This window comes from Phaethon aethereus, assembly GCF_964289735.1.
Source record: "Phaethon aethereus genome assembly, chromosome: 14".
Lineage (NCBI taxonomy): Eukaryota > Metazoa > Chordata > Aves > Phaethontiformes > Phaethontidae > Phaethon > Phaethon aethereus.
This window is the reverse complement of record NC_138590.1, coordinates 15,813,114-15,839,833: the sequence shown is the minus strand read 5'-3', so window position 1 is coordinate 15,839,833 and position 26,720 is coordinate 15,813,114. Positions and strand designations below refer to the sequence as shown.

The window sequence follows — 26,720 nt, the reverse complement described above, 5'->3', positions numbered from 1 at the left end:
CCAATATCCTGCAATTCAATTAAACAGAATTTTAAAAATCCAAGATTCTAGATGATAATGATGATTCTGAAGTTAACATCGTATTAAGTACTTTGTTAATGTTTAAATTTTTTTTGACCTCCTAGGACTGTAAAACCTTAATATTTTTGCTACAGCAAATTAAGCTTTTAAAAAAGGGTCCAAGTTTAATATAAAAGTAATGTTTGCATAAAGAGAAATTGATGTTTTTCAAATTTTAAGGTCAGAAACAATGGACAATTTTCCTTTACAAGAGAAATATGCCAGTAATGCAGTGGCTGGCTGGACCAGTATTTTATAAGTTCTAATTATATATTCAAGTCAAGAGTATCTGGATCAACAGCTAAATATAGTGCCTTTAGAAAGTGGTGGTCTACCTCATCTTGTACATCTCTATTACTCTTATGTAGTTTAATCTCACACACATGCACACACAAGACCCTTGAGCAAAATTTCACACCTGTGCACTTCAAAGTGAACATGTACAAATTCACAAGTGTATAGTATGAAGTAATTTAAGCCCTACTCTACTGCAAATGCATTTTCTAATTCAACATATTGTGCAATGTAACAGGCAATGTTTGTATTACCTGACTCTGAAAACTGCATTGATAAGCCTGTATTAAAACAGCAAATAACCTCCTCCTCTTACCTGACACTGTGTTTATTAGAATATATATATTAAATATATTTTCCTCCCTCAGTACAAATAGAGAGGTTTTCCTAAGGTGGGAATAAAGCTAAGCTCTGTTAACTAAATACTTAATTTACAAGTGACACAAAACTACTGTATTTATTTCTTTAAGTACTCACTAGATGGAATGGACCCATTAAATAAATGGAAAACATTTTACGCAGCTCTTTTTGAGGCTGCAAATCTCTCCAATTTGTCTGTCTTTTTATCGGAGTTTGCAGTGAATGAAGAGCATCACAGATATTATTTCCTTCTCTGTTCGTTAAAGGACCAGTATCACACGCTAGAAAATACAGAACATTTCAGCACTCTCCTCTTCTAAACAGGCACTGCGTCACAGATAAGTCACTCATCCTTCCTTAAGATTTAATTAAGCCACTGGATCTTCCATCCACATTTAAAAAAACTGAAAAAGTTATAGACACATACTCATAGGTGAAATACAACGTTATATTCTTTAAACTTCACATTTATCTCTTCTACAAGAATATAGACAGAATTGTTGGAAAGTGAAGATAGAAAGGGCTCAATTAAAAAAAAAAAAAAAGTGCTACGTGGAAGAATAACTGCCCTTTAAACGTAGTACTGAGAGCATTCAATGTGTGAGTTCACACTTACATACAACACTTCAGCCGTTAAATAAAGCAAGCTGCCACAGTCACACATTAAAACAAACTTCGTAGAGACCATACATTCAAAAAACCTACCAATAGGCAATACTGTACTAAAATGTAAACAACCATTGTGTCACAGAAGCCTGACAGTTCGGACTGAAGTTTCATGAACCCACTTAAGAGGAGTTATTTGCTAAAAGTCTATTATAACTGCTCACCTGAAATAGGCTGAATCAAAGAAAAGCCTATAATAGTGTCTAAATTTAATTTTTTTTTTCTTCAGACATTGATTTGCTTTCATTCGACAACATTAAGCAGGCAATTTCATAACAACTGAGTAAAAAAAACAGGCATTACTTTAGCAGAACATGCAGAACATGGAGTTTTTCTACTTGGTTCCATTAACTTAGAAGCAATTCAGGCCCAATGGAAGCAAGAGTTCTTTTCCAAAGTCAAGTCTGCAATCCTGGCTGATCATCGACATCCTTCAAGGGGTCCTGTCAAGGCATCGAGGCTGCTGTCTGTATCTGAGGCCAATGTTTGCTCTGTTGACATGGATGAAATGTCATTGATAGATGATGACTGGGAAGGACTGGTGTTGCTATTCACTGCTGCATCTGTGCTAAGTAAACCAAACATAATAAAATCTGAGGCGAGACAATATTGCAGGTACAAACAACCACACTTCTAGGCTCTGAGCATCACTTTCCCCACAGAAATCCTTAGAAAATAAAGAAATTAATAAACAGTAGAAAAGCAAGCATTAAGTTTCCTAGCACTCAAAACCCGAGATGCACGTTAAGAGAAGAGAATTTTATTTGTCTTTCTCTCTGGCGAGGAAGGAGGGAAAAAAAAAAAAAGGCAATGTATAATGTGAATAATGACCTAAGTATCAAGAAATCTAATAAATACAGTTAATAAAAGACAGTACAATATTGCAATTACTAAACCGAGAGAACAGCAAATGTCAAGGATTTGATGATGGGCATAACTATTTTAAAGGAGCCCTACTGATGTTCAACCCTGCATGAAAGGGACCCATTCATACAGAGCCACAAAATAAGCGTTCAGCATAAAAAAATCTCTATGGAACAGGTGACATAACATGTTATCAATTATTTCATTTGATGACTGAGCCCTTTCGGGAGAAGGCAGCTTAGGGTGTTGAGCACACAAGACTTCTTAAGTTTTCCTACAACTTGCTTCATAACAATGAAAAACTACTGCACAGGGATCTCCCAAGGCAGATCAGAATCAAGAAGTCTTGAACAGCAAAACTGTTGCCTACCTGGATTACGAAGCAGGATTTCTTCATTCACTAGTGCGACAGATCAGCACTATCTATCATAGTTACAGGAGAACTACTGAAACAATGACTAACCTGAGGGCTGATCTTTTACCACACCATTCTTGCTCCTTTCTTCCCAATCCATTACTTCTTTGTATATTAATTCTTACGAGAGAAGGGTGGGAGGAATGAGAGAAGAGACAGAAAAAAAATTGTAAGGTCACAGAGGATTTGTATACAATTCACGTATGCTTAAAGGTACAACTGTAGAGATATTTATTCCCCCCCACTTTTGTTTTAAAGGCCTACAGCAATGATTAGAATTGTGTGGATGTTCTTTATGCATCACAGAAAGACATTAAGCATGTACCAAAATCAATATATATTTTATAAATGGAATAGCTATCCATTTAAAAATTAACAACCATCCCACCCCAAAACTTTATGTACACCTATGATGCACTAATATTAACTGTAGCAAAAAAAAAAAAGTTAAATCAGATTTGGGTTTAAAAAAAACACATATGGATAACCCCTGTGTAAATTTTACTTGGATAACAAAAACATACACAAATTTTATTCTTAAGGAACAATCTCCATGGACACATTGAGGAAAGTCTAGAAATTCTGAAGCAGGTTAAACAAACTTAGGATACAGGCACCTGAACAACAACAAAAAAAATCAGAACTTTAAAGGAGCATCCATTATCCTGTTTGATATGTCTGTAGTACGGTCCATGCAAGATGGCTTACCTTGGCCCCTTCTAGAGCAAAAGGATTATGACTGCTGCAGAGCAGCAGGTACACTAAGTTATACCTTCAGTTAACTCACAGTAGCTTGTGTATGTACCCATAGTCTTAATGTAACTAACGGTAACAATATTTAAATAAAGACGGCTCTAATTCTGAGTAACAACACTTACAAATGGATTCAATTAGATTTAACTGATCCATTTTAATTTTCCACCTTGCATTAATCCAAAATAATTTGAAGCGTACCTGCGCAGACATGCTCTAAAGAAAATATATATAAGCCAGAATCAGTACCTGAAATTTATAGAGCTATTTTACAAAAAAAAAAAAGCAGCTTTCAAAGTAGTCAAAGATGTCTATGACCCTTGGTCCTGTGATGGTAGATGTTTAAAATATGAATTGCATCACCACTTAATGTCTTTGACTAAAACTATATGGTGTAATTGATGTCAATACCACAAGGCCATTCATTCTTTTGTTTACATCAACAGTTTAACCTCGTTGGTCAATAAATAAAGAATGAGAGAAAAAAAAAAAACAGAAAAAAACTATTCTGCTATTTACGACCTCTGGAACAAATGAATTAGTAAATATTGTCAAGAGATATGGCTTAAATAATGCACACTGAGAAGAGGCACATGTTTCTTTCAGAGAATTTTCTATCAAGAAAAAAACTATTGAGATTACGAACACTTAATAACAAAATATTCAGAGGAAGGGAAAGTAAAAAAAACAGAGAACTGCAGCATTTTGTTGAACAGACTTCAGAATGTTACATATATATGTACATATACGCATGTATATATTTTTTCACTCCAAAGAGAACATTTATCCTTTATTGATTTCTCTTCATATTGCCACAAGCAGTACTGCATAATCGGAATAGTGGGTTCCAGTCAATTACACAATCCAGCACATGGGTACTGCGAGCCACGGATTAATAAAACAAGCTGTTACAATAAATGTCATTTATCATGCTCACTTTTTACCTTTCCATTCTTCAATTGCATGTTCTCTTTCTTCCAATTGGGCATCATAGATTTGAGGTGGAGGCTACAAAGAATAGAAAGTCTATAGTGTATCTACTGTATCAGATTAACACAACCAATCATAACTAAAAAACCTAAAAATGACAACTTTTTTCACATTTCCTTACTCTCATCTTGGCAGTCTATTCACTATACCTCAAAGGCACATTCATTTTACACCACCAGAATTTTCTTTTTAGTCCTGCCTCCCACTGAAAGGCTATTTAAAAGCATCAACTAAATTTAAACTCATTATAACACTTTATGGGGCCTTAGAGAAAATCCCCTCTTCAAAAAGCCCTAGATTACCACCACATAGGCAACTCATTCTCTAAAGTAAAAGAAACTATTAACTCCACCCCAGTGGCTGTTCTTCAGGTGATTCTGCCACCAATGTTGATCTGAAGGCTTAATGTATGACTTTTGCTAGCCAAAGAATGAGTGCAAAGCATGCTCTTGACTAAAACTGAAAGTATTCTTTAAAGTTATTAAACTGGTATCTCAAAATTTATTTTAAATGTGAACTTACAGCTTCTGCTTCAGCTGGATCATACCAGACAGTAATATAAGGATGACGTAAGGCTTCATCTACAGAAATTCTCTTGTCTGGATCTACTACAAGCATTTTTGATAATAAATCTCTAGCTTGACTGGCTAGAAAGTAAAAATGAAAAGAATATACATGTAAGAGAGCTGTAGTGTTTAATGTCTGACACAGAAAATTAATACTGGGAACATAGGACATACTCTGTAACAGATTTCACTCTGAAAACAGGCCCACAAAGCCAAGCTTTCCTATACAGCTTTTTTTTTTTTTTAATGAGGTCCCACCCCTTTAGTGTAAATGTTATTTTACTATTATCCAAAATAAACCCTGCAGCTGACACCAACCAACCTCAATTTTGAACAGTTCTGCTGTTACATGGCTCACATTTATTTGGCACTAACTACTGAACATAAAACACACTAAACATTTTTAATAAGTTTTTAAAAATACACTAATGATCCAATGTCTGTAATATCAAATTAGTTTTTCTTTTAAAGGTGTTACTGCACCATAACTGTCTACCCATTGACGCAATGGCACTTCACTGACATTTCTTTTTGGTCTGAACGATCACTGTAATATTGAAATAAAAACCTACAAAAAATTTTACCATCTAGAGAATATAATAAGGTGAGGTTTTTTCATTTTATCAGTAATTATCTAAAGTCAAAGTATAGCAAAACTCAATTATATGCACACATCAACTAGAAAAAGATAATTACACAAATAACCTCCATAACAAGTATTACTTTCAGAGAACATTTAAGCAACAGACATTATTCAATAGATTACAATTAAGAGAATTAAATAGAATACTGGGGACAGGGAAATAGGTCTGTATTTAATGACTACTATTAGGATTCCAGGACATGTCACAAATGAACAAAAAAGAAGGTATGCAGCTTCTAATGTTGACACCTATTGCAATAAAGATTTTATAGTAGTTCTTTTTAATTAGTGTACTGCAGACATTTTAAATTAACATCTTTTTTTAAAAGAGAAAAAAACTCGCCTTACTTTTTAACTTGTCACGATCAGATTCTGATGGAAATATCCAGTCTGGGAAAAGCTCTTCAAATTTAATACCAGGATATTTTGGCCTGTTTTCTACATAATTCCTCACTGTAGGCTGTAGTTTCTTCATGAAGTCTGCTGATGGTGTTCCTAATTGTTCAATAACTTTATTCCATTGATCAATATCTGCACCATATCTTTAGGAAAATCAGCTGAAGAATTTGAAGGCTGCACTATACAAAAATATCACTTAAAGAAATCTGAAAAGTTAATGAAAACTTGAACAAAGGACACAAATATGAACTTCATTCTAGCATCAACAGTATTCTGAGCTGCCATGCAAAAAGCTAGCTTGACATAAAAATAAGATTCAGATTTTGTCATCTTAAGGACAGGCTAGAAGTGCTACACAATGCATTATGCTTAAATATCTTTTGATAATTATTATCTATAGGCTAGTATTGAAAGCAATAATTTTGGAGTCCAAAAGAAGCTTCATTTGGCAATTGTATCCATAGCAAAACAACTATAAGGACAGAAAAGAAAGGCTGCCGTTGAATCTTCTGAAGTACAACATAATACCATCAACACTGAAGATTCTTGAAGATAGCAAAAAATACATGAAAAAAAACCTAAAGCAGAAATACGTGTCATTCAAAGTAAAGAATTTTGTGCCTCTCTCCCAAGGAAGTGAGGCTTTGGGTTGTAGCATTTTGGGGGGCCAGTCTGTTTGGATGGTTGGGGGGTTTTGTTGTTGGTTTTTGTTGTTGTTGTTTGGTTTGTTTTTTTTTTAATTTTTGACTTCAGAAAAGGTTCAAAGAAGTTCTGAGCAGCGAGTCCAGATTCCTATAGGTTATTATAGCAGGTTCTTTTGTTTAAGTGTATCAACTGTGGTAATACTCAAAGACTACTCTGTTCTTCAGAATTTAAGCATTTTGCAGGAATTGCATTCACAAGCCGCAAGTTGAAATTGAGCCTCATGTTTCTTCTGGACTGTCCCTTCTCCCTCTTTCAAATGAAGGCACTTCCCCTAGACATGGTGACACTTGTTACAGAGATACCAGAATCCGCTCTGAATAAGCCTAGTCAAGATAACAAAGCTCATTTATCACATTAAGACGACACTTAATTACTATTCCTGATATTTAAGCTTACTCAGATTTACACGTTACAGTTTTTCCTCATAAAAGATGTGCAATTCCAGCAGTCTAACCATTGACCTTGCAAACATTCATAGCTAAATTCATAATCTAGCACTTCAACCTACCCAGTCTCATAGACAGATTTTGTAACAAAACAAATTTGCTGCACTTTGAATTAAGATGCATTTAAAAAAAATACCGAGATGCTTTTATTTCAGTTAGTGTGACAAGAACACAACTAGAAATATAAGTATACTCACTGCTTCACACTAAGACTTTAGACTTCTGATAAAAAACCTGAAAATTATATTTGCTTATTGAATACATTCCAATGGAAAAACTGTATTAAAATCAATCAAAATTAAGAAGTCAATATTGTTAACTCTCATGCTAAAACAAAGTACATACAAAGAAAATTTTGACATACATCAGGAAATTTTGTTCCTAGCTGGAAAACTGATTTTTGAGATCTCTCCACCAATCTAGATTCAAGAAGATGCTTTTTCTTTGAGTAACAGCAGTCTGGTTAGTCAGCTAATCAAAAATTAGAGTCCAGTCTATTGTGGTCTCAGAGTACTGGGGGAGGGCAGAAAAACTTAATGACCTATCCCACTTTAGTAATTAAAAACTGGAAAAAAACAATGTGTCTCAGTTGGATTGCTTCAAAGTGCTTTACAGATATCGAAAACTGAAAAAAAAAAAAAAAATCCCCAATATAGGGTTGGACTTGAAATAAGCTAAGCCTCTTATCAGAAACCCAAAGGGCAGAAAAACTTAATTTCAATGTAAAGCATGCAGAGCATACCACATGAATAACCTTGCCACCTGCAGGCAAAACTACCCTTCTTGTTCTAGTGACCCCAGGGTCAAAAGCAACCAGAAGTTTAGCACATGCCAAGTACATCTTCCTCCTTTTTGGGACTCTGAAGAATAGAAGTTGAAAGCAGGGTCCTTATTACAATCACAATAAAGCATGATTTTTCCCACCACACATGCGCACCAGCATCGCCCATAAACCACACTGTCAAAACAATCCTGCAGCTAAAGGTAAAGGAAAGTGACAACCTGACTGAAGCAGTTATCAGGAAAAGTTTCGACACCGTGAACAGTTATCAGTATTTCATATTAAAGAGAACAAAGTCTTAAAAGAAGTAAAAAAACCCTGTAAGCACAGCTATGCACTCCGATAAGATACTGCAGGAAGAGACTCCTTGAAACAGACTGGTGGAGCTTCAGTGACTCCAGAGAACCACAAATGATAACTTGCATATTCAACAGGTATGGACAAAATTTCCTTCATTTATTCATGAATACATCAAAATAGCCCATGCTAACATGCAGGTGAAAGACACATAACATACATGAAGAATTGTGTTAGGTTGGTCTGAAGGCTTTAAAAGGCAAAACAATAAGTATAGAAAGGAAGAAAGGTGGAAAACAAAAAGACTTATTTAACAATTAATCATTTGTACTAATAAATAATGCATGATCAACTGCTGAAGATTAGTGTCATGGTATTTAGCATTAAAATTTGAAGTCCTTCTTTATAAGATACGTAGGTATCTGTGAACATGCACCTGGCATTTTTAGTGGTGGACTCAACTTTTCCTTGTTGACGAGCAAAAATATTATACTTTCTTCAAGACCTTGGACCACAAGTAGCTATAGCTTCTTATGACCTACAGCCATAACTGGCAATTGTGATTTAACGGCATCATCTGGATTCTATTTACTTACTGATCAATTTTGAATGTCTAGTCCTACTACTTTGTAAGATTATTTATAAAGGATGAAAGTAGTTTTCCTCTGATTTTTTTATAATTGGAACTTGATAATGACTGAAATGTTTTAAATCTTGTTTCTAGGGAAATATTTTGAAATACATCAAAATCTTCAAAGAACATTTACTTTATTAAATGATCACTTCTGTTCACTCAATACAGTGTAAAGACTTGTTTGTGATCCAGTGATGTATTATTGAGATTTTCAATCTCTAAGGCATGAAAACATATATATGAGGGGTTTGTTTATTTTTAATACAGTAAAAGTTCTTACAGTTACTATCATACAGGAAAGCAGAACTTTATGAAGACAAATCTGGGTCAAAAATATTGGCAGGAGAAATGGAGGAATAACAAATCTCATAGAAAAAGCAAGCCAAAAAAAACATTTTCATAGAATGAAAAAACTCCAAAAATAAAGTTTCTCTTTCTATATTAAATAATAGTAATAAAAAAAAAATAATCTCTCATACAGTGTGCTTGCAGTTAGGACACTGCTGCCCAGCCAGTGATAATAAGCAAGAAAAAAATCTGACTGAAACTCAAAAAAGTTGTACAATAAAAAAAATGAGTCTACTGCTCAAACAAATAGTAAGCAAAATCCATGCATAGTAAAAAGTAACTTTGTAGGCTTTTGCTTATAACACATCTACAAAGAACAAAAGTAAGAAAATATACTTAACTGCTATTTATTTTTTAAACCTAACGGTATCCTTTAAGCTACAAAAGATGAAGCTCTTAATATAAATTCTATGGATTCAACCAGTACAAGTTACATTAAATATAGTCTACTAAGAAAATAAAATGGAAAGCTCGACAATTTGTTTAATGACACTAATTTCAAATAGTACAGTAGATCTATTAAAACATATTATTGAAAATATTGTTTATGCTTTTATACAGATCAAAATAATTGTGTTTCTGTTGGAAGTGGAATGGGATTCAAGGATGACTAGGGAAGGATACGATCAGTGCCTTGGAATATCACACAACCTTTCACCAATTCTCCCATGATGCACCCAACTGACCAGATATCAACTGAAAGTAAAAATGAAATGATCAAATTATGAAGTATCATGAACAAAAGTGAGGAAAACAAACAAAAACATCTAGCATCTACAATAAAACACAACAATGTGAAAAACCAAATTGGTAACATGAATTTTCAATCATATCAACACCAACTGACTGTTGCTACATTTTGTTATTAGCATGTTGTAAAATATAATCAGTGTTTGCATTTCTGAAACGACCGTGAAGGATACAATCTCTTCCTGGGAACAGGACTTTATGGAGGACCATTTCTGCCATAATGCACCCAACAGACCAGATATCCACTATCATATGTTAGGTGCAACAAGGACAAAAGATTAAAGAGGTTTTTTTAAATACCACAATTATTTATTTCTGCGCTCACACTGTATTCCTACAGTCCTGCAGATAATTTATTTTTTGTCCCATCCAGAACAGCCTCTACTGTTCTATAGTTCTGATCCATGACAGCACTTGCTGTATGACAAGCTGCCTTGAGCATTAATGAAAGGGTTTGGTTTTTTTTTTTTTTTACATTATCTGTGGCACAGCAAGGTCCTGCGAGTCCCTTGTTTTACACAGCCAAAGTTACACATACACAAAAAGCATGGTATCCCCAACCCCTGCAATAAGGCAAAAAGATGTACTAGCATAGAAGTCCAGAGGAGGCAGCATATTACTCCACAGCTAGTAAAAATCAGCAGGTAAAACCTCCAGTAACGCCAGTCAAGGACAATCTCCTTGCCAGCAATTTTGTCAGTTGAACGTACAATATATTATAGCTGTGTTGTTTTTAATAACATAACACCCAGCCTCTCTGAATGCTATGCAGATTTAAGAGAGTGTAAGACATGGTTTATGATGGGGATCTGAAACAGATTTTAATAATCAGAGATGCAAAAGGGGACAGACTGTTGAAAGAAGATGCTTCAGAATAAAATCACATTGATAAAAGGGTTTATTGTTTACATAGTGATGGTTTGGGGGTTTTTTAATATCATCCAGCACGTCTCAACACTTTTTTGTAGAATAAAAAAAGGCAACAAGACAACACATGAAAAGATATAACAATAGCAGCAGAGAGGGAACAGTATATGTTAAATGGAGATAGGCACACAGATCAGAAAACTATTATATTCTCCAAAATTTTTACAGTGTAATTTTGGTATTTCCAATACCATGATTAACATACTTAAACAACAAACATGGCAGGAGGAAACCAGCCCGCCCTCCCCCTTTCAAAGCTGCTATATTCTGAGACAGATAGGCTTTAGACAAAAGATTTAAAGCGTTACTCCAGCAACTTACCATTCTCTTTATATCCCATCCCAAGGATAACCTCTGGTGCTCTGTAATACCGTGTTACTACATATGGAGTCATCATAAAGTTAGTACATGCTGTTCTTGCCAGTCCAAAATCAAGGATTTTGAGCGTACAATCTGATTTTACTACTATGTTGCTGGGTTTCAAATCCTAACAAGAAATTACTTCAGTTAAGGAAGGATCAACATACAGAATAATACACACACACCCCTCCACAGTCAATACATGCCACCAGTTCACTTCATTAACAACTGCATGTTCCTGCCCTGATGTATCTGCTTATTTAGACACAGACTAGAGACAAGTTAAATGCTGCACAGCTAAGTACTCAAATTCAGGGAAAACCAAAATCAAACTTGTCTGCAGAGTCTTATTTTACCCAGTTGTACAGTGACAGCATAGCCAGTTACATAACGGTCTGTATACAGGCACAATGTGTACATCTGTCTGCTTCCTTTAACACATTAAGTGGACCTATTTTGGGTATGAATAGTTGCATGATAAAGGAGACTGTTGAAATACTGTCATTATTAGGGCACAGATCCTAAAGACAACATCATGAATTAGTCAAGTATCTGTAGGAAAAGGAGTATCCTAACACACAAAGCATTAATAAGTGCATTTGTTAATGACAATTAAATAAGTGCATTTGTTAATGACACATAAGCCACTTGCATTACAGCGATTAGCAAATTTCACAGTAGTAGGACATAGTGAAAACACAAAGTTACCCAACAAGTGAGGAGAAAAATAAAATACTTCAGGAGATATGCCTCATGGGAACAGTCATTATTGCACCCAAAGGAATACAGTTAGGAAAAACTAGAATAATTGGGGTTTTTTTCACAAATTATCAGAAGCAGTCAAATTAGATGTACTTTTAATTCTGCTCAAATGCTTGACTTAGTTTCAACCACACGAATCATGTTATCAGGTACAGATGTCTTTCTCTTAAAGGACACGGGGGCATGCAAATAGTTCACGTGGGTTTGCATGTTTCAGGAAGGCAATAAATTTGGAGAACACTATTGAATTTACTCTGGTCACAGACTCTTTGAGTAATTTCTAGATATAATTTCTACTATTCTATTCCTCCTGAACTATCCCAGCTCTGTTCCTTTCCTAGACTGGTTTCTTTTCAAAATCAAATCTCTCATTAATCAAGAGTTTCCACTCCAGAAGGGTAATGTTGTTTTGGTCCCAAACTAATGCTCAACTTCACACTTCTGTTTAGCTATTCATAGTGCGGTTCCTCTCATTGCCCGTTTTCTTCATCAACCTTATCACTTCTGCTGATCGCTCTGTTAGCTCCGATGAGCTCAAATTTCTCAGCAAATACTGTCTCCTCTTTAGCTCCAAGTCACAGTCAACATGTCAGGTGGAGTTCAGCTGGAGTTCCAGCCCTCCCTGCTTCACTCTCTTACACACCTCACTCCATAATTTTAGGAAAGCCCAGTACCAAGACAATCTCAATACAGACTTAAGCTAACTATATATAACTCCTTGCTAGTACCACAGGATTTTCACGGTAGATTTTTTTCAGCAAAGTAAGGAAGTAGATCTCTTGTAATTTATACAGCTTCTCAATTATGTTTATGGATTGAACATAAACAAAAAAACCCACATTAAACCAGATCTGGACAGAGTTTTCAGCTACCAGGCAAAAAAAGAAAGAAATATAAAAGGTAAGTATGTCCAGGAAGTAGGGGAAGAAAAGGAAAGGAACCGGAAAGAAAACAAGCAGAACCAAACAGACTAGTCATGAAATAAATAAAAAAAAAATTTAAAAAGTGCAGCAGCAGAACAACAGAAGCAGAGACCTATATGGAGTCTGCACAGGACTTTGAAATTCTGATCATTTACATGAGCTTTATTTTTCAGAATCACAGAATGATTGGTTGGAAAGGACCTCTGGAGGTCATCTGGTTCAACCTCCCCTGCTCAAGCAGGGCTACCTACAGCCAGTTGCCCAGGACCATGTCCAGATGGCTTTTAAATATCTCCAAGGATATAGATATTTAAGAGGTAAATATTACATTTTAAAGACTCATTCTTTATTAATTTGAAGGGTCCACAGATACTCATGTTTTATTTTTTAATCAGTTCAGCATTAGTTAAATCCACAGAGCTAACGTGATTTAAGATCTACTTACAATACAGATTTTATCTTTGAACTAAAAACAATCTTCAGGTTTAATAATATTCTTATGTGTGAAGGAAATATAAACTTACAAAATAACTACCCCTTGCCTCCTCTCCCATCCCCCTGTTTCATAACAACATCTGTGGAAGTATTGTTAATGATGTAATACTACCTACTCTGTGGATGATACCAGCTGAGTGGAGATGTTTGATACCACATAGCATTTGGTAAAGAAGGTAAGACATTCTCTCATGATCCAATTCCATATGAATAACCTGGCACAAATTTGCATCCATCAGCTCCATAACCAAATATCTAAAGCACAAGAAAGCATTAAGAAAATTGAAGTCTTACTTTTCGCATCAGGTTTAAGCTTAGCATGACAGATGTTTAATAAAAGTCAACTACTTTGCTAACATAAGTGTCAAAAGCTTATGATTAAAAAAAAAATTATGCATGACCACAGTCTCAAAGTTATCTATTCTATATAATGTATCATATATAATATAATATATCTATATCTATATAATAGTCTTACTATTAAAAATTAAGTGTTCAATAGTCCATCACAAGAGATCAGAATTCGTCCAGTTTTATAAACAGCAATGCAGAAGAACAATGCTGAGTTTATGCAGCATGAAAAATTGTCTGAAGTTGACACAGAAATCACAGATATTGCAATGTTTCAAAAAACGATGCTTCCTTTCACAGTATTTTAATTAAAAAAAATAAGAAAATTAAGAAAAGCAAGTAAGAACTAAGAAGGAATTATTAATTTTCAACTTAAAATATCATCTGTTTATCCACTTCAGACACACACACTTCCCCGTTTACTTGAGAAGCCCATTCACAAACCACAACAGCATATTCACTGGAACCTATGAATACCCCACCAATTAAATCACCATGAATCCTTTCTAGACTGACATAGCTTGCATAAAAAAAGAAAATATATTCAGTTCTTAATTGAGGCCAAAAATACTGTTGTGCTGATGTGACTGGTATGGCAGAAAAATGGTATCAGGTCATCCAGGCCAAGTTGTTATTCTGAGGTGACTCATTTAGCTAAAGGACGATGCGCACAAAACAGATGCGTATACAATGAGCAAATTATGGCAGACAGATGAATAAAAGGTAAATAACCTTTTTTTATTTCCCATTTCCATCTTATGCATGTAGTGAAACAACGTTTTTGGTCTTTCTTAAAGAAATTTGAAATACAGACCAATTAAAGGCTAAATTCAGGTTTTAGCTACCCTCTATTTTCAAAGCGTGAAGTCTGTAGGATACTGGAAATACAGCTCCAGGGCTTAGGCAAGTATTTGTCAGGAAAAGTAAAAGAAAAATCTAGTACTTACACATCCTGAAATTCTTCTAGTGACTTCTGTGGTGTAAATACATTTAATAAACTAATTATCTATAAAATAAAAAATAAGCATTAGAAGAAGCTTCCACTTTAATTCACATAAAAATCCACTATTGCAGAAGCTACTATTCAAAACTAAATGCACACTGTTACTATATACAATTTGAATGTTACTTGGCTTCATTTAATTCACATGTGCTGAAAAACTGCCAATTCAGAAATAGTTCAAAACTGCAGCATGTATGCCAAAGGAACTAAGACAGGACAAAACCACTTTTTTCTTTTTAAAGTTATATGACACCAATCTCCCTCCCCTGTGCCTGAAATATATCCCATTTTTTCCCCATAAATAATAATCTCTTATTTTAAATCACATGTTGTGCAAGGAATTTTAACCAAGGCTGTCCAACAACATGTACACAGAGGTGCCCCACGCCATCCCATTAAACTTAGATTATGATGTACTATTTCCAGAAGAACTGCTAAAATTACTGTACTGCCATCCTTAATAACGACCTTGCTTTTATTCTGCTACTTCTGGACTACATGAAAAGCTTGCTTGAAAATCAATCCTAAAAGGCTAATTGACTGCAGGAAGTTTAAGACCTGAATGCACAACTTCAATGATCAGCAATGTCTCTAGTTCATGTTAGTATCAGAATCTAACAGTCACATAAACCTTATATTCTTGTACTTGAACACTGAAGTATTGACATTAAGGCTTATTATTTTAGAAGGTTCAAAGATTTAAAAATATATATGTATTGTCCATAGTATACCACTTCTGTTTACTAATAAACTGTTAGACAGACTGCACCCCTGCAAACCCCACCAGTTAAACACTGTATTTAATAAAAATCTTGTCTAGGCTCAGAAGATTTAACTACAGTGCAGTTACAAGAGCCAAACCCACAAACAAACCCACTGCCAAACAGGCTTTTCTGCAGTACAGCAAGGCCAGCTCTGTAAAGCTGACACTGATGGTAAACCTATACCAACAACGCAGCAAAAACCTCCTCCTCCTGGTACTTCATACTCCAAACAGCTCACCCAAGAACTTAACCATACATTGTGGAGAACTACATTACCCATAACAGATCCTTCCAGTCTTTCTCTCACTATTTTTTCATTACTTTGGTTACTAACAGCAAGTAAAAGAGCAAATCCTGAGCTTTTTAGACAACTTACAGTAATGACAGAGAGAAATATAAAGCCAAACTTACATTTTTATGATTGACACATTTTAAAAGAACAAGCTCTCTGTAAGCTCTTTTTGCGTGGGTTTGATTCTGAAAGGGACGACTCAGCTTCTTTACAGCAACATTTATTCCAAGGACTGTATCAAATGCAGCACTAGAAGTTTTCAAAAGACAAACAACTTAAGTTGAAGTCTGTTTGAAGGAAAGGAGGGGGGCAAAAGGGAGATGGGAGTGAGGAAATAAATCAAGATTTGAGACAAAGCTTTTTATACTAACTTAATCTAATTCTCATTTAGAAATTACATCCTTTAAAATTTACACATCCTTTAATAAATAAAAATAGGTGAAACAAACCATTGACACTCATCAGAAGTCTTCCTGCCCTCTTTCTGTCTTAAAACTGAATCTGCTGAATCAAAACTCACATTCAAAATTGCAAGATCTAAAAATACTTTAAGCTTATTTGAAATCAAGAAGCATTCAGTTGCCTAATCTGTATTTTTGGAGTGGTTTTTTTTGGACACTGTTGCTGACTGACAATCATTTAGTATTTGCAATAAAAATTTCTCTTTGCTAAAAGGAGAGTTGCAATCATGTCTTCAGGATCCATTCAGCAGGTATCAATACTCTCCTGTATGTTTACAATTATAAACAATTGTAGTGCCTAGCATAAAAATCACATTCAACATCTGGTTTTGGAAAAAAACCCCAACAAACCAAACATGGAAAACTCACAACTGCAGGGAGCAATATAAAAGTTTAAAAGTAATACAACCATTACATTTATTTTGTTTTTCAGTTGTGCCTGTTCCTTCCCTCTGCAGTTTGAGGTACAGATGTAAATTTGCTTTAATAGCTGTAAGAATCTAAAGCTAAGTTATCTGCATATCCAGGACAAGACTAAAATGGGAATATTCTTCATTATTAAACACAAAGACTATTCAGCAAAATACATGTGAATTCATACCACAAACTACGCTAGATTCCCAATCTTTAAATAGTTCCAGTTTTAAATAAGGATTCCCACATTTCCATTTAACGCTACTTTCATAGGGTAGAAAATAATTTTCATTCACATATATTTTACAAGCACATTTAAGCTCTTTGTGAGCTCCTTCCCTATCTCATCAAGATAGTACACCACCAGACTTAAAAGGACCATCATATTATAGTACTCTTAAAAATGTACAGCTCCTCTGTGATAACAACAATACTCAATTTACATGAAGTTTACCAGCATCAAATCACTGCTTTCCCTACTGGAAAAAGCAACAGCACCAGAAAGCAGGGTTCACTCATGAGATTATGTGATTTCTTGGAGGTATGTCCCAAATTTGAATCAATGTGCCATTTGCACTAAAGGCTTGCTAGCATTTATTTCAACTTAGTTCTGTGAAAGACGCAAGTCATTATTCAATGATACGATCATTCTCAGATTTAAAGCCTTTAGGTCTGTGCAAAACAAATAACAAAGTGGGAGGAAGGCAAGTAGCCAGACAGCTGGAGAAATTATTTTTCTCACAAATATGAAAGCACTGATATTTCATTATTCACTTCACCTAGAAGACACTGTATGTAAATTAGAGTTTTGTATATGTTAATGAGTTTAAACCTGGGAATTAGTATAAAAATCAATAACCAACAGGGTCTGCATGAATTCATGAATTAGCTGTTCAAGTCAATCACAGGTCAGCAGTGGACAAAGGAGCAATTTTTAGGGGAAACGTCCCTTTTTTTCAGGGTAAATGTCCCTTTGTGATCTGACAAATCAGGTATATGTCAAGGCTCAGTCTGAGGACATATGAAGAACTCCACTGGAACCTCTTATTTTCCTCATCTACATGGGAGTGACTGACATTGCATCTTAAAAAAAAAAAAAGCGCTGTCTGCTACCTACACAATCCAAAGAGAAGAATTTAAAAATCAACAGGCTGGTTGAATTAAAAAAAAAACCAAACAACCCCACAGTAGAAAATTGTGTGAGCATGCATTTATTTAACTTACCAATAAAAAAAGACAGAATATAACATCTATAACCACTAAGACCACACTTCTAAATATCACATAATTTTACATAAATGAAGAAAAAAAATTGTGGATGTAATTGGTGTCAAATTTCTTTCCTCATCCCTGCTCATTTGAATTCAAAGAGATTTTTTCATCTGGCAACTGTTTCAGGCACAGATTTGAAAAAAGCGGATTTGCCAGTCTACTGAATTATCACCTTGACGACTAACAGAATGTCTACAAATTATTTCAGCGTTTGATACCAGGGAAGAATCTCAATGTCTATCCTACTGTATAGCAGCGATTCCAGTTTGATCATAGTTAATTGTAGTAGGGTCTTCACTGCACTTATGGTAGTTTTGCAGCTTGAGCAAACATTTAATATTAAGAGTAGCAATACCACATACATGATGAAATTATTAACAAAACATTATGACCTAAATTATAGTAGGAAATCACACTTAATCACTGTAGGCAAATGACCTTTGCTTTGAACTGCAACATGCTACTACCACGGACTCTTGCTCCGCCAGTTCCACTTCACAAACTCTTTCCCTACTGTCTGAACAGGAGATTGCAAATAGTAACAAGCTTATCCCGACTGCTTCTTCAACTGTAACTGTAAGTAAAGTTATCAACACAGTCAAAGCTGTGCTATTTATAAGATCATGGGTTTGCTGCACTGCAGGACAAAAGAAATTTGCTGGGACATTAAAATCAGATTCACTAGAGAAATTAGGAAATCAAGGACAAGAAAGGAAAAAAAAGATGTCAGGAAGCCGAAGACAAAAATTATTTCAAAAGGATAATTTTGTGCAAGTGATTATTCGGTCCTAAATATATTCTAAGACTCCAAATGTATTATACTTAGGAACAAAGAAGTGCAGTAAGTCAGGTATAAAAGTGTACTTTGCATATAAAAATACAAAAGGTATATCCAATTTCTCTCCTAGCCTGTTTGCAGCATGAGCTAGAAATACCCTCTACATAACAACCTAATTCACTTTTCATCTTCCCAGAGCTTTCATTTATCACTTTTCCCAAGTACATATTTTTAAAACTACCTATTTTCCTACATTTTAATATCAAGGAGAAAACTAAGCAGAAGCAATACCCATGGAGTTTCCCATTAATATTTTGAGGGAAAAAAAAAAATAGCAAAATTCAGCTGGGGAAGGTCTAAAGTGACACATGTGGTATTAAAAATTTCTCGCCAAAAAATAAAATCCACACACAAAACACCAGAAATATCTTCCTTAATTTTTATGTTAAACACTGGACGATAAAAAAGCATCTGACACACATCTGCTTGTCACACTAATGACTTGACAATTTTTCCAGCCAAACATAACAGGATAGCACTCATCTTACACTGAGTTTTCTATGTTTTACATCGTAGTATTTTGTATCTTTCCTTTCAGCAATATAAAGAATTTTAGGAGAAATTAAGATTTTGCCCCTTCTTCAACTTGGACATAGTTTTCATATGTTTCACAGGAAGATGAAAATTTAAGCAATCTTTCACTTTGTTGTTCCATAACTCAAGTATTCTCAAAACAAGTCAATATAACAGATCATCAGTTCTCCCAAAATGTTGACCTTCACACTACCCTAACTTCATTTTGAATCAGACACCTAGTTTAAGATATATAGTTTAGAAATGCACTAGTTCTAATGAAAGGAGGAACATTTACAGCCACCCTAAATTCCTGCATGCCATCTAGAACAAGCATAGCTTTAAGAATATTTATACCTGGAAAATGCTAAGCACTATACTAAATCTTATCCAAAGACTAATAACCAAGTTCTAGTATGCCTATCCACTCATCACTCAACCCACTAAAGAAGAATGAAAAATTCTGTTTGCATTTTGCTCATTTTTCATCTATTAGCAGGGCAATAAGGGTATCTAAATAATTTAAAAATAAAGGCAACTTCTCACAAAAATGCGCTCTTTTCCTATGTATATAACTTATTACAGTTATGAAAAGGCCAAAAAAAACCATGGGCAGGAGCTGCTCACAATACACGAGTCATCACGCTTATTCTGCAGAATTTATAGATGAACAGAAACTGCAGACTGGATTTAAGGCACGAACAACCCACCACGTGTTGTAATTAAGTCTAACGTTAAAGAGTTCTTGAGCATATCCGTTTGCTGCCCTGTGTATGGAATTGTAAAAACAAACCAATAAACATTTCTATTGTTATGAAGTAAGTTTTGTCCAACAAAATATGGACTGGCACTAAGTTGTGCAGAATGGATTGCTGCAGTCTAAAAAACATTTGAAAATGTTTACCTTTAGCTGGCCCAGAGGTGTGGTGCCATACAAGAGACTAAGGTTCAGGATCAGACTAACGACTCTCACGTCCTGGGCCAGTGGAGGCTGGACACATAGCTGAGGTGACACACCAAGGAAGAGCCGGCCAGCCCAACCCCTCACACAGCATCCCTTTCTGGTTAATCCATGGAGTGACAATGACACTGATCTGCCTCGTCCTGCCAGTTAATGGCAAGGCACTGCACTGATGGCTCCTAGAAACGGACAGGAGTGATCGGGAATAAAAGGGGGGGAAGAAAGGGGGCCATGATGAAGAAACGAGTAAAACCCAGAATCTCTCACCATAGCATTGTCATACCTTACACTGCAATATCATAACTACATGTGGAATGTGAGAACTAGAAACAAAAATAAAGTGGTTAATGAGAAGGAAATTCATTTGACCATTTTAAGTTATGCAGTTATGCAAATATTAATTTTCCCCTAAAAACAAAACAAAAAATAGTTTTGTACATGGACTACAGCAAGCAGGTGTTTTGAATTTATTTAGTCCATAACCCTGTAGCAAGAGACAGAAATTATCTGTATTTGATGTTATGGCACCTCTATCAGGAACACATTCTAATTTTGTTTTATATTTATAGCTTTTTACATTTAAAGAAAGTATTTATTACTCACCAGACAATGCCTTGTGCCCCTGATCCTATGGGCTTCAATTGCTGGTAACGTTTTAGTACAGTGAACGTTGAATCTGCAACTTGAACACTGTAAAACTCACTATCACATTTACTGTCACTCATGGTGTAGTGTCATGTAGTTTTCTCTCTCAAGGACCTGGTAAAGTTTTCAAGATCTTAAAGAAAAAGAAAGAAAACAAACGTTCAATGTCTTACTAATTCCAGGCAGACAAGATGGAAAATATCATTATACATATTTTAATACATATGAATTTTTCAACAGCATAGTATTAAGTAGTCTTTCAACTTTGTGTATTACCACTTCTAGTGAAAAATACTTCCAGACAGATAGCAAATAATTATAGCCTTCACAGCTTTAAGTAAATGCATGCTTCTATTCCAATCCCTAAAACAAAAAGCAGCTAAGTAAACAACTGTAAAAATAAATAAAACCAACCAAATCCAACAACTCACTATTCCTTGAAAGATACTGCCTAACTTAGAATTACTACTGTGTGCTAGGACTGTATTAATTTCTGCATTACAGAAAAAAAAAAATAAATGATGTCTTTCAAACACTGATAACACAGAAAAAAGCAACAGCAGAAACCCATGGAGTCCACAGAGAAAGAAACAGGGTTTTAAGACTTGATTACAACTGCAAGACAGGTTTGAAATAAAACAACTGCCCCCAAAATCTCTATGGCTGCTGCAGTTTCTCCAACATTCCTTTCAACCTAGTTTAGTAGGTAATTTCAAGCAGGTCTCTGCCTCCTCACCTCTGCCAGGTAACCTTTCCCTGATCCATACCTATCACAACCCATCCTCCCTCCCAGTTTAAATACACCATAACATCCCGTGCTATCAGTTAGTGTAGTTATAGTCCTACAAGAATTAAGAGTTTTGTGCTATAGTTTGAAGGAGTCTTTCATGCCATAATAGAGGATAAGTTATATCCATCTGCCAAGAATGAACTAGAAGTAGGTAATTAGATCGGAGAGCAAGGTAATGGACTAAACCTCTTTAGCTCTAAAGCGCTGCAGTAATGAGAGTACAGCGCTCCAGTTTTCCTGTGCTTCTTTCCCTCTTCCAAACCTTACAAGGCAATTTACGTCAGTAATTACTGAAGACATCTCTGTCAAATTATCCCATTTTTAATTTCACATTCACTATGACAGATAGTGTCATTACAGCCCAGAGTAAATGGCACAGCCAAGTGTTCCTTGAAACAGGAAATGAAAGCAGATCACCTTCCCCCAGAGCAGCTGTCCTAACCACCGGCCTGTACAATGTCTGTTTTAGCGAGCAGCTAGTCTCTCTCTTTGCTGGCCTACAGAATATTTGTGATCCAATGCAAAACAGAAAAGTCTCAAGAGCAACCCAGAAGCCTGCCGTAGAAGGGCATAGAGCCACACAAATAGCCTTTGTTTGCTTCAAGAATTAGAACTTGGACCTCTCTCTTCCTAGGTGCACGTGGAAGGTAGCAGCATCTTTTCCATGGCTTAAGGAAGCAGATGAACTCCAGGAAATCTGCAAGTAAAACAGGCGGAAGACCTACAAATCCTCATAAAGACTGGTTTTAAACTGGTAATGGTCAGTCTTAAGGGACTCTCAAGAAATATCTAGAGTCCCTTTACCTTAAAGTTTCTCAAAATCTAAGCAGCATTTTAAGAAGTAGATATTCAACTTGGTCCTATCTGGCAGCAATTTAGTCAGTAAATTTACTTGGTATTTCCTCTTAGAAGCTTAAGAAAAAAAGCAGAGGAGAAAGGATCAGCAAAGCGAAAATGTGAGCTACCAACTTTCTGCTACAGCAGCAGTAAGGGGAGGAAGAAAAGCATGTCTCCTAGACAATATTTTAGGGGCAATGAGATGCAGTTCCACTAATGTGAGACCAAAACGCTTCCTTAAGAGGCCCTCTCAACCTTTCCTCCTACATCCCAGAAACAACCCCACTCTTCCTTCCAACCCTTTTTGTTACTTCAAAGCTATAGACACTTGAAGTACCAAATTTTTTTATTAACAGTCACTGAGTAGCCATAGTGTTTTCAGTGACTCTTCATACACTGGAAGAAAGGTACAGCTGGAAGGTCAAGATCCTGTCTCTGAAAAAAGAGCAAAACTAAAAAAAGTAGATATTTTACATAAGCTGGGAATCAAGTTAAAGACTTGCTAGCTATGCGAGACCTGTGCTGTACCACTTCATGCATTAGTGAAACACTTTTCTGTAAGAGAGATAAAGAAGTAGGGGAAAAGGAAGTTATCCTGAGCCAGAGAAACCCTCCCTGTTTGTACAAAGCCATCCTTTAAAAATGATTTGGAGACCATGATAAAATCTTTAGACAAGACCCAAAGAGGGATTTAAACATCACAACACACAAGTTTTATGTATTCTGACATCCTCTGCAATCCACTGTGCCAAGTACCCCACCTCTCCATAAAACATGGAGGAAAAGTAAGCTGAGCCCTGATTTTCACTTGGGCTGCTTGGAAGCGTCAGAACACACATTATTTCAGACATATACATTAGTGTAAAATTAGATGCCTAGGGGTTGTAGGTGCTCACAGGACTTCAGAAAGACAATCTATTTCTGGGGCCAGAGCCCTCGAACAAAAACAGATTTCCCATTGTTCAAGAGAAAAGTATATCTGAGTAGTAAGTTTCTTAGTCCTGAGCTGTTACTCTCCTATCTGAAATAACCTGATTCATCAGTCCAGCTAACATACTCCACACTTCTCCTATACAGGATTTTTTTGGAAGTAGGCATTATTTCAATTTCTGAAATAAAAGTTTTCATTTATGGCTCTCTATCTGCTGCTGCACCATACAGGACCAGCAGTAAATGTAAAAGTCACAGGACAATGAAAATATATTTATATGTATTTATGAAAAAATACGGGAATTCTGTGCAGAAAATCTCCCTCCATTCTCTTATTCACCCTTTCAAACACACTTCAAATTCAGGTGTGCCCTTTTAAGGGCTATTATCCGATAGTGTTGCGTTGGCTTTTTTTAATCTTTACAGCAATATATATCAACAGGTATGAGTCCAGCTACAAAATCATAGTGAGTTACCTCCTGTCCCTCTACTGACAACCCTCCAACAGCCCGTTACAAAAGTGTAGCAAACCACTGGCTGAGTAACGTCAATCGGTTACAGCACAGTTTAGAGGTACTCTGTATCTGTTTAGCTCTTTGAAAAGTCGACCTTTTTCTTTAAGCAACCCAATCCATTACTGACCAAAGATTTTGCCAACTACCTGTTACAGTATCATTCGTCTGTTAAACGTACGCTGCAGACAAACACTGGATGCATCTCAGCGCCTCTGCGAGGGCAAGTTGGTGGAAAGAGGGAAAAAGTTTAAATGTGCATGTGCTGTAACCAATTACGCGGCTGTAAAGTTATGTAACGGCCATGTAAACCAGCACTTCTTACATTTCTTCAAAAACTTAGGCTCAGAAACTGCTTCGGCTCAACAGAAAGCTCAGGTTCGCTTTCACTGCGCCGAGCGGGGCCGGCGGCACGGGGCTCTCCCTCGGCCCGGCCGCACCGCCTTCGACCCCCACCCGCTTGGGGGGCTTCCAGGGGACACCGAGCGCCGGCCTGGCCGCACAGCGCGGCACCGGCGGGGCGGCACCCGGACCCCGCCGCTCGGCGCCGCGGCGCGTTGCCCTCGCCGGCGGGCTCGGGGCAGGTGGCGATCCCGCCCCGGGGCCGCAAAGGACCGAGCACGAAGCGAGCGCGAAGGCGGAGGGGCAGCGCCCACCGCAGCGGAGCGGGCCGGGGCCGGCGGCGGCAATGCGGCATGGGGGGCTCGGCGAGGGCACCCCACAGGAGAGGCGCGGAGGGGAAAGGGAAGGGCCCACAGCCCGGCCGCGTCGGTTCCCCGCCTCCCCCCCACTCTGCCGGGCCCGAGGCAGCGGCACACGGGGAGCCCCGGCTATGCCCGCGCCCCGGCGGGCGGGGCCCGCGGGAGAAGCCGGGGACTCCGGTGGCCATAGGGCCGGCTTCGCGGTCGGGAGCTCGCCCAGCTCCGGCTCCGGCCCCGCTGGCCGCAGGACCCCCCTCGCGGCAGCTTCCCTCACCGTCGCCTCCCTCAGTCGTGCTTCGGAGAGACGCAGCAAGACGGGGCGCGGCGCTCGCGGGCCGCAGCCGCCGCCGCCGCCTCCTCCTCCTCCTCCTCCGGCGCGCAGAGTTGCCCCAGCCACAATGGCCTCCCGGTGCTCCACACGGACCGCGCCAGGCCTGCACCCGCTAACAGGCAGCCGCACAGCCCAATCATAGCCCTTGCCTGTGAAGATCAACCAATCGAGCCCCGGAGGCAGGACCTACTAGCCGCTACATGAGGGAGGGCGGTGAGGTACTGCAGTGGAGATAGGGAAGCTCAAGCCAATCCGGTCGCAGCCCCCACCCCCTAGCGTGATGTCATCATCGCACGTCAACCTGCCACCATATTTATGATGTCACCTCACAGCCGCGCCTTGTTAGGAGTTGCTGTGGCAGGTTAGCTAGTGGATTGTACTGTCGTTTACCTCACGACCGCCCTGCTCCGGCAAGCGGGGAGAAGTGCTTCGTGAGGTAAGTACCTCCCATGCATAGGAAGCCCTCAAAGCGCCACACCAAAATAACATCACACATTGGGAACCTGTCACAGCACCACAAGACACCATGGTCACCTCACATCTGTGCTTTGGGATGACAGAGCGCCCAGTCCCCCAGTGCAGAGTCATGCAGCTGCAAGCCCTGACCCTTTGGGTCTGCGATGGCCCTGAGAACCACAGCATGATCTTCACACAGGGGTGGTTCAGAGGGAAGGGATTTATTGCATCCTCAGGCAGTCCAGCTATTTTTGACAGCACTCAAAAATCATAAGCCTTCTATACATCACCATACCATCTGCCTTGATGTTAGGACTGCTTGTTTGTTAAAACCAGTGCTGACTAAAAATAAATATATTTTTCCACCTCTCCTAGGACTAACAGCAGCTTTCTTTTCTGTGATTTCTATTCTCATAGATGATTTTAGAAAAAACAAACTATTTTTTAAAATAATTTATTATATAGACCAGATGACATCACTTTCTTTAATACTGCCACTTTCTAATATGAAGAGGATACTAGTTGCAGACAGACAGCAAAAGGGACTTTTGCACCACTTAGCAAAACATGTTGGATACAGTCACATGTTCTTGGCATCTAGGTCAGATTATCACTCTGCCTTTCATTATGATTTGGGTTCTTTTATGTGGTTATAAAAAGTACTAGAGCAGGTTCTAGTAAGAAGCTCATTACACTAGCTTTGTTGTAACACTTTCAAGGTATTAACCTACATAAGCATTCAAACATGTCCATTTAGAAGCAAGCCTGCAGAGGAATACCATTAAAAAAACTTTACTAGTCAAGGATTTAGCTACTAAAATGCAAAAATTTATGATTTCTAACTGTTCCAAAATAACACATAAGCAGAGAACTTCATATGCATATCTACCTTATTCCTTTGAGGTTTATAGGTGCTTCCTACTCTGAGTTAGTTCACAACTAACAAACTGTGCTTTTGCAAATACGTATCTTAATAAAATAGTGCTTTAGTGCTAGCTTGAAGATGTACTTAGTATTCTCTTATTTGCTGGTATAGGGTGTAGGGCTTTTTTTATACATATTCTAGTATCTGTAGTCTAGACACTATATTACATGCAAAGTTTATGGCATTTTTTTCTTGGCCAAGGAGGAGACTTGATGACCATAAACAGCGTATGTAAAAATACAGACACAGCTTCTGTTTTCACCTGGAAATTCCTTCCCACATTCAT

General features: G+C 37.2%; 1 protein-coding gene across 5 annotated transcripts; it reads right to left on the bottom strand.

Annotated features, from left to right (window-relative positions):
• Positions 1-1,515: 1,515 nt before the first annotated feature.
• Positions 1,516-21,761, bottom strand: MAPK9 (mitogen-activated protein kinase 9). 5 transcript variants are annotated; one of them, XM_082006435.1, is made up of 11 exons: positions 20,911-21,761; positions 15,968-16,097; positions 14,737-14,795; positions 13,555-13,693; positions 11,220-11,385; positions 10,145-10,216; positions 5,960-6,142; positions 4,925-5,049; positions 4,357-4,420; positions 2,704-2,779; positions 1,516-1,948 (listed from the first exon to the last, which is right to left on the bottom strand). In XM_082006435.1, exons 1-11 carry the CDS (start codon positions 21,030-21,032, stop codon positions 1,801-1,803), a joined length of 1,284 nt encoding a protein of 427 aa, XP_081862561.1. In that variant the 5' UTR covers positions 21,033-21,761; the 3' UTR covers positions 1,516-1,800. The 5 variants fall into 5 exon arrangements, with proteins under 5 accessions (XP_081862561.1, XP_081862563.1, XP_081862560.1 ...); XM_082006437.1 differs by having other exon boundaries at positions 1,516-1,943; positions 2,708-2,779; XM_082006434.1 differs by lacking the exon at positions 10,145-10,216 and adding an exon at positions 9,846-9,917.
• Positions 21,762-26,720: the final 4,959 nt, after the last annotated feature.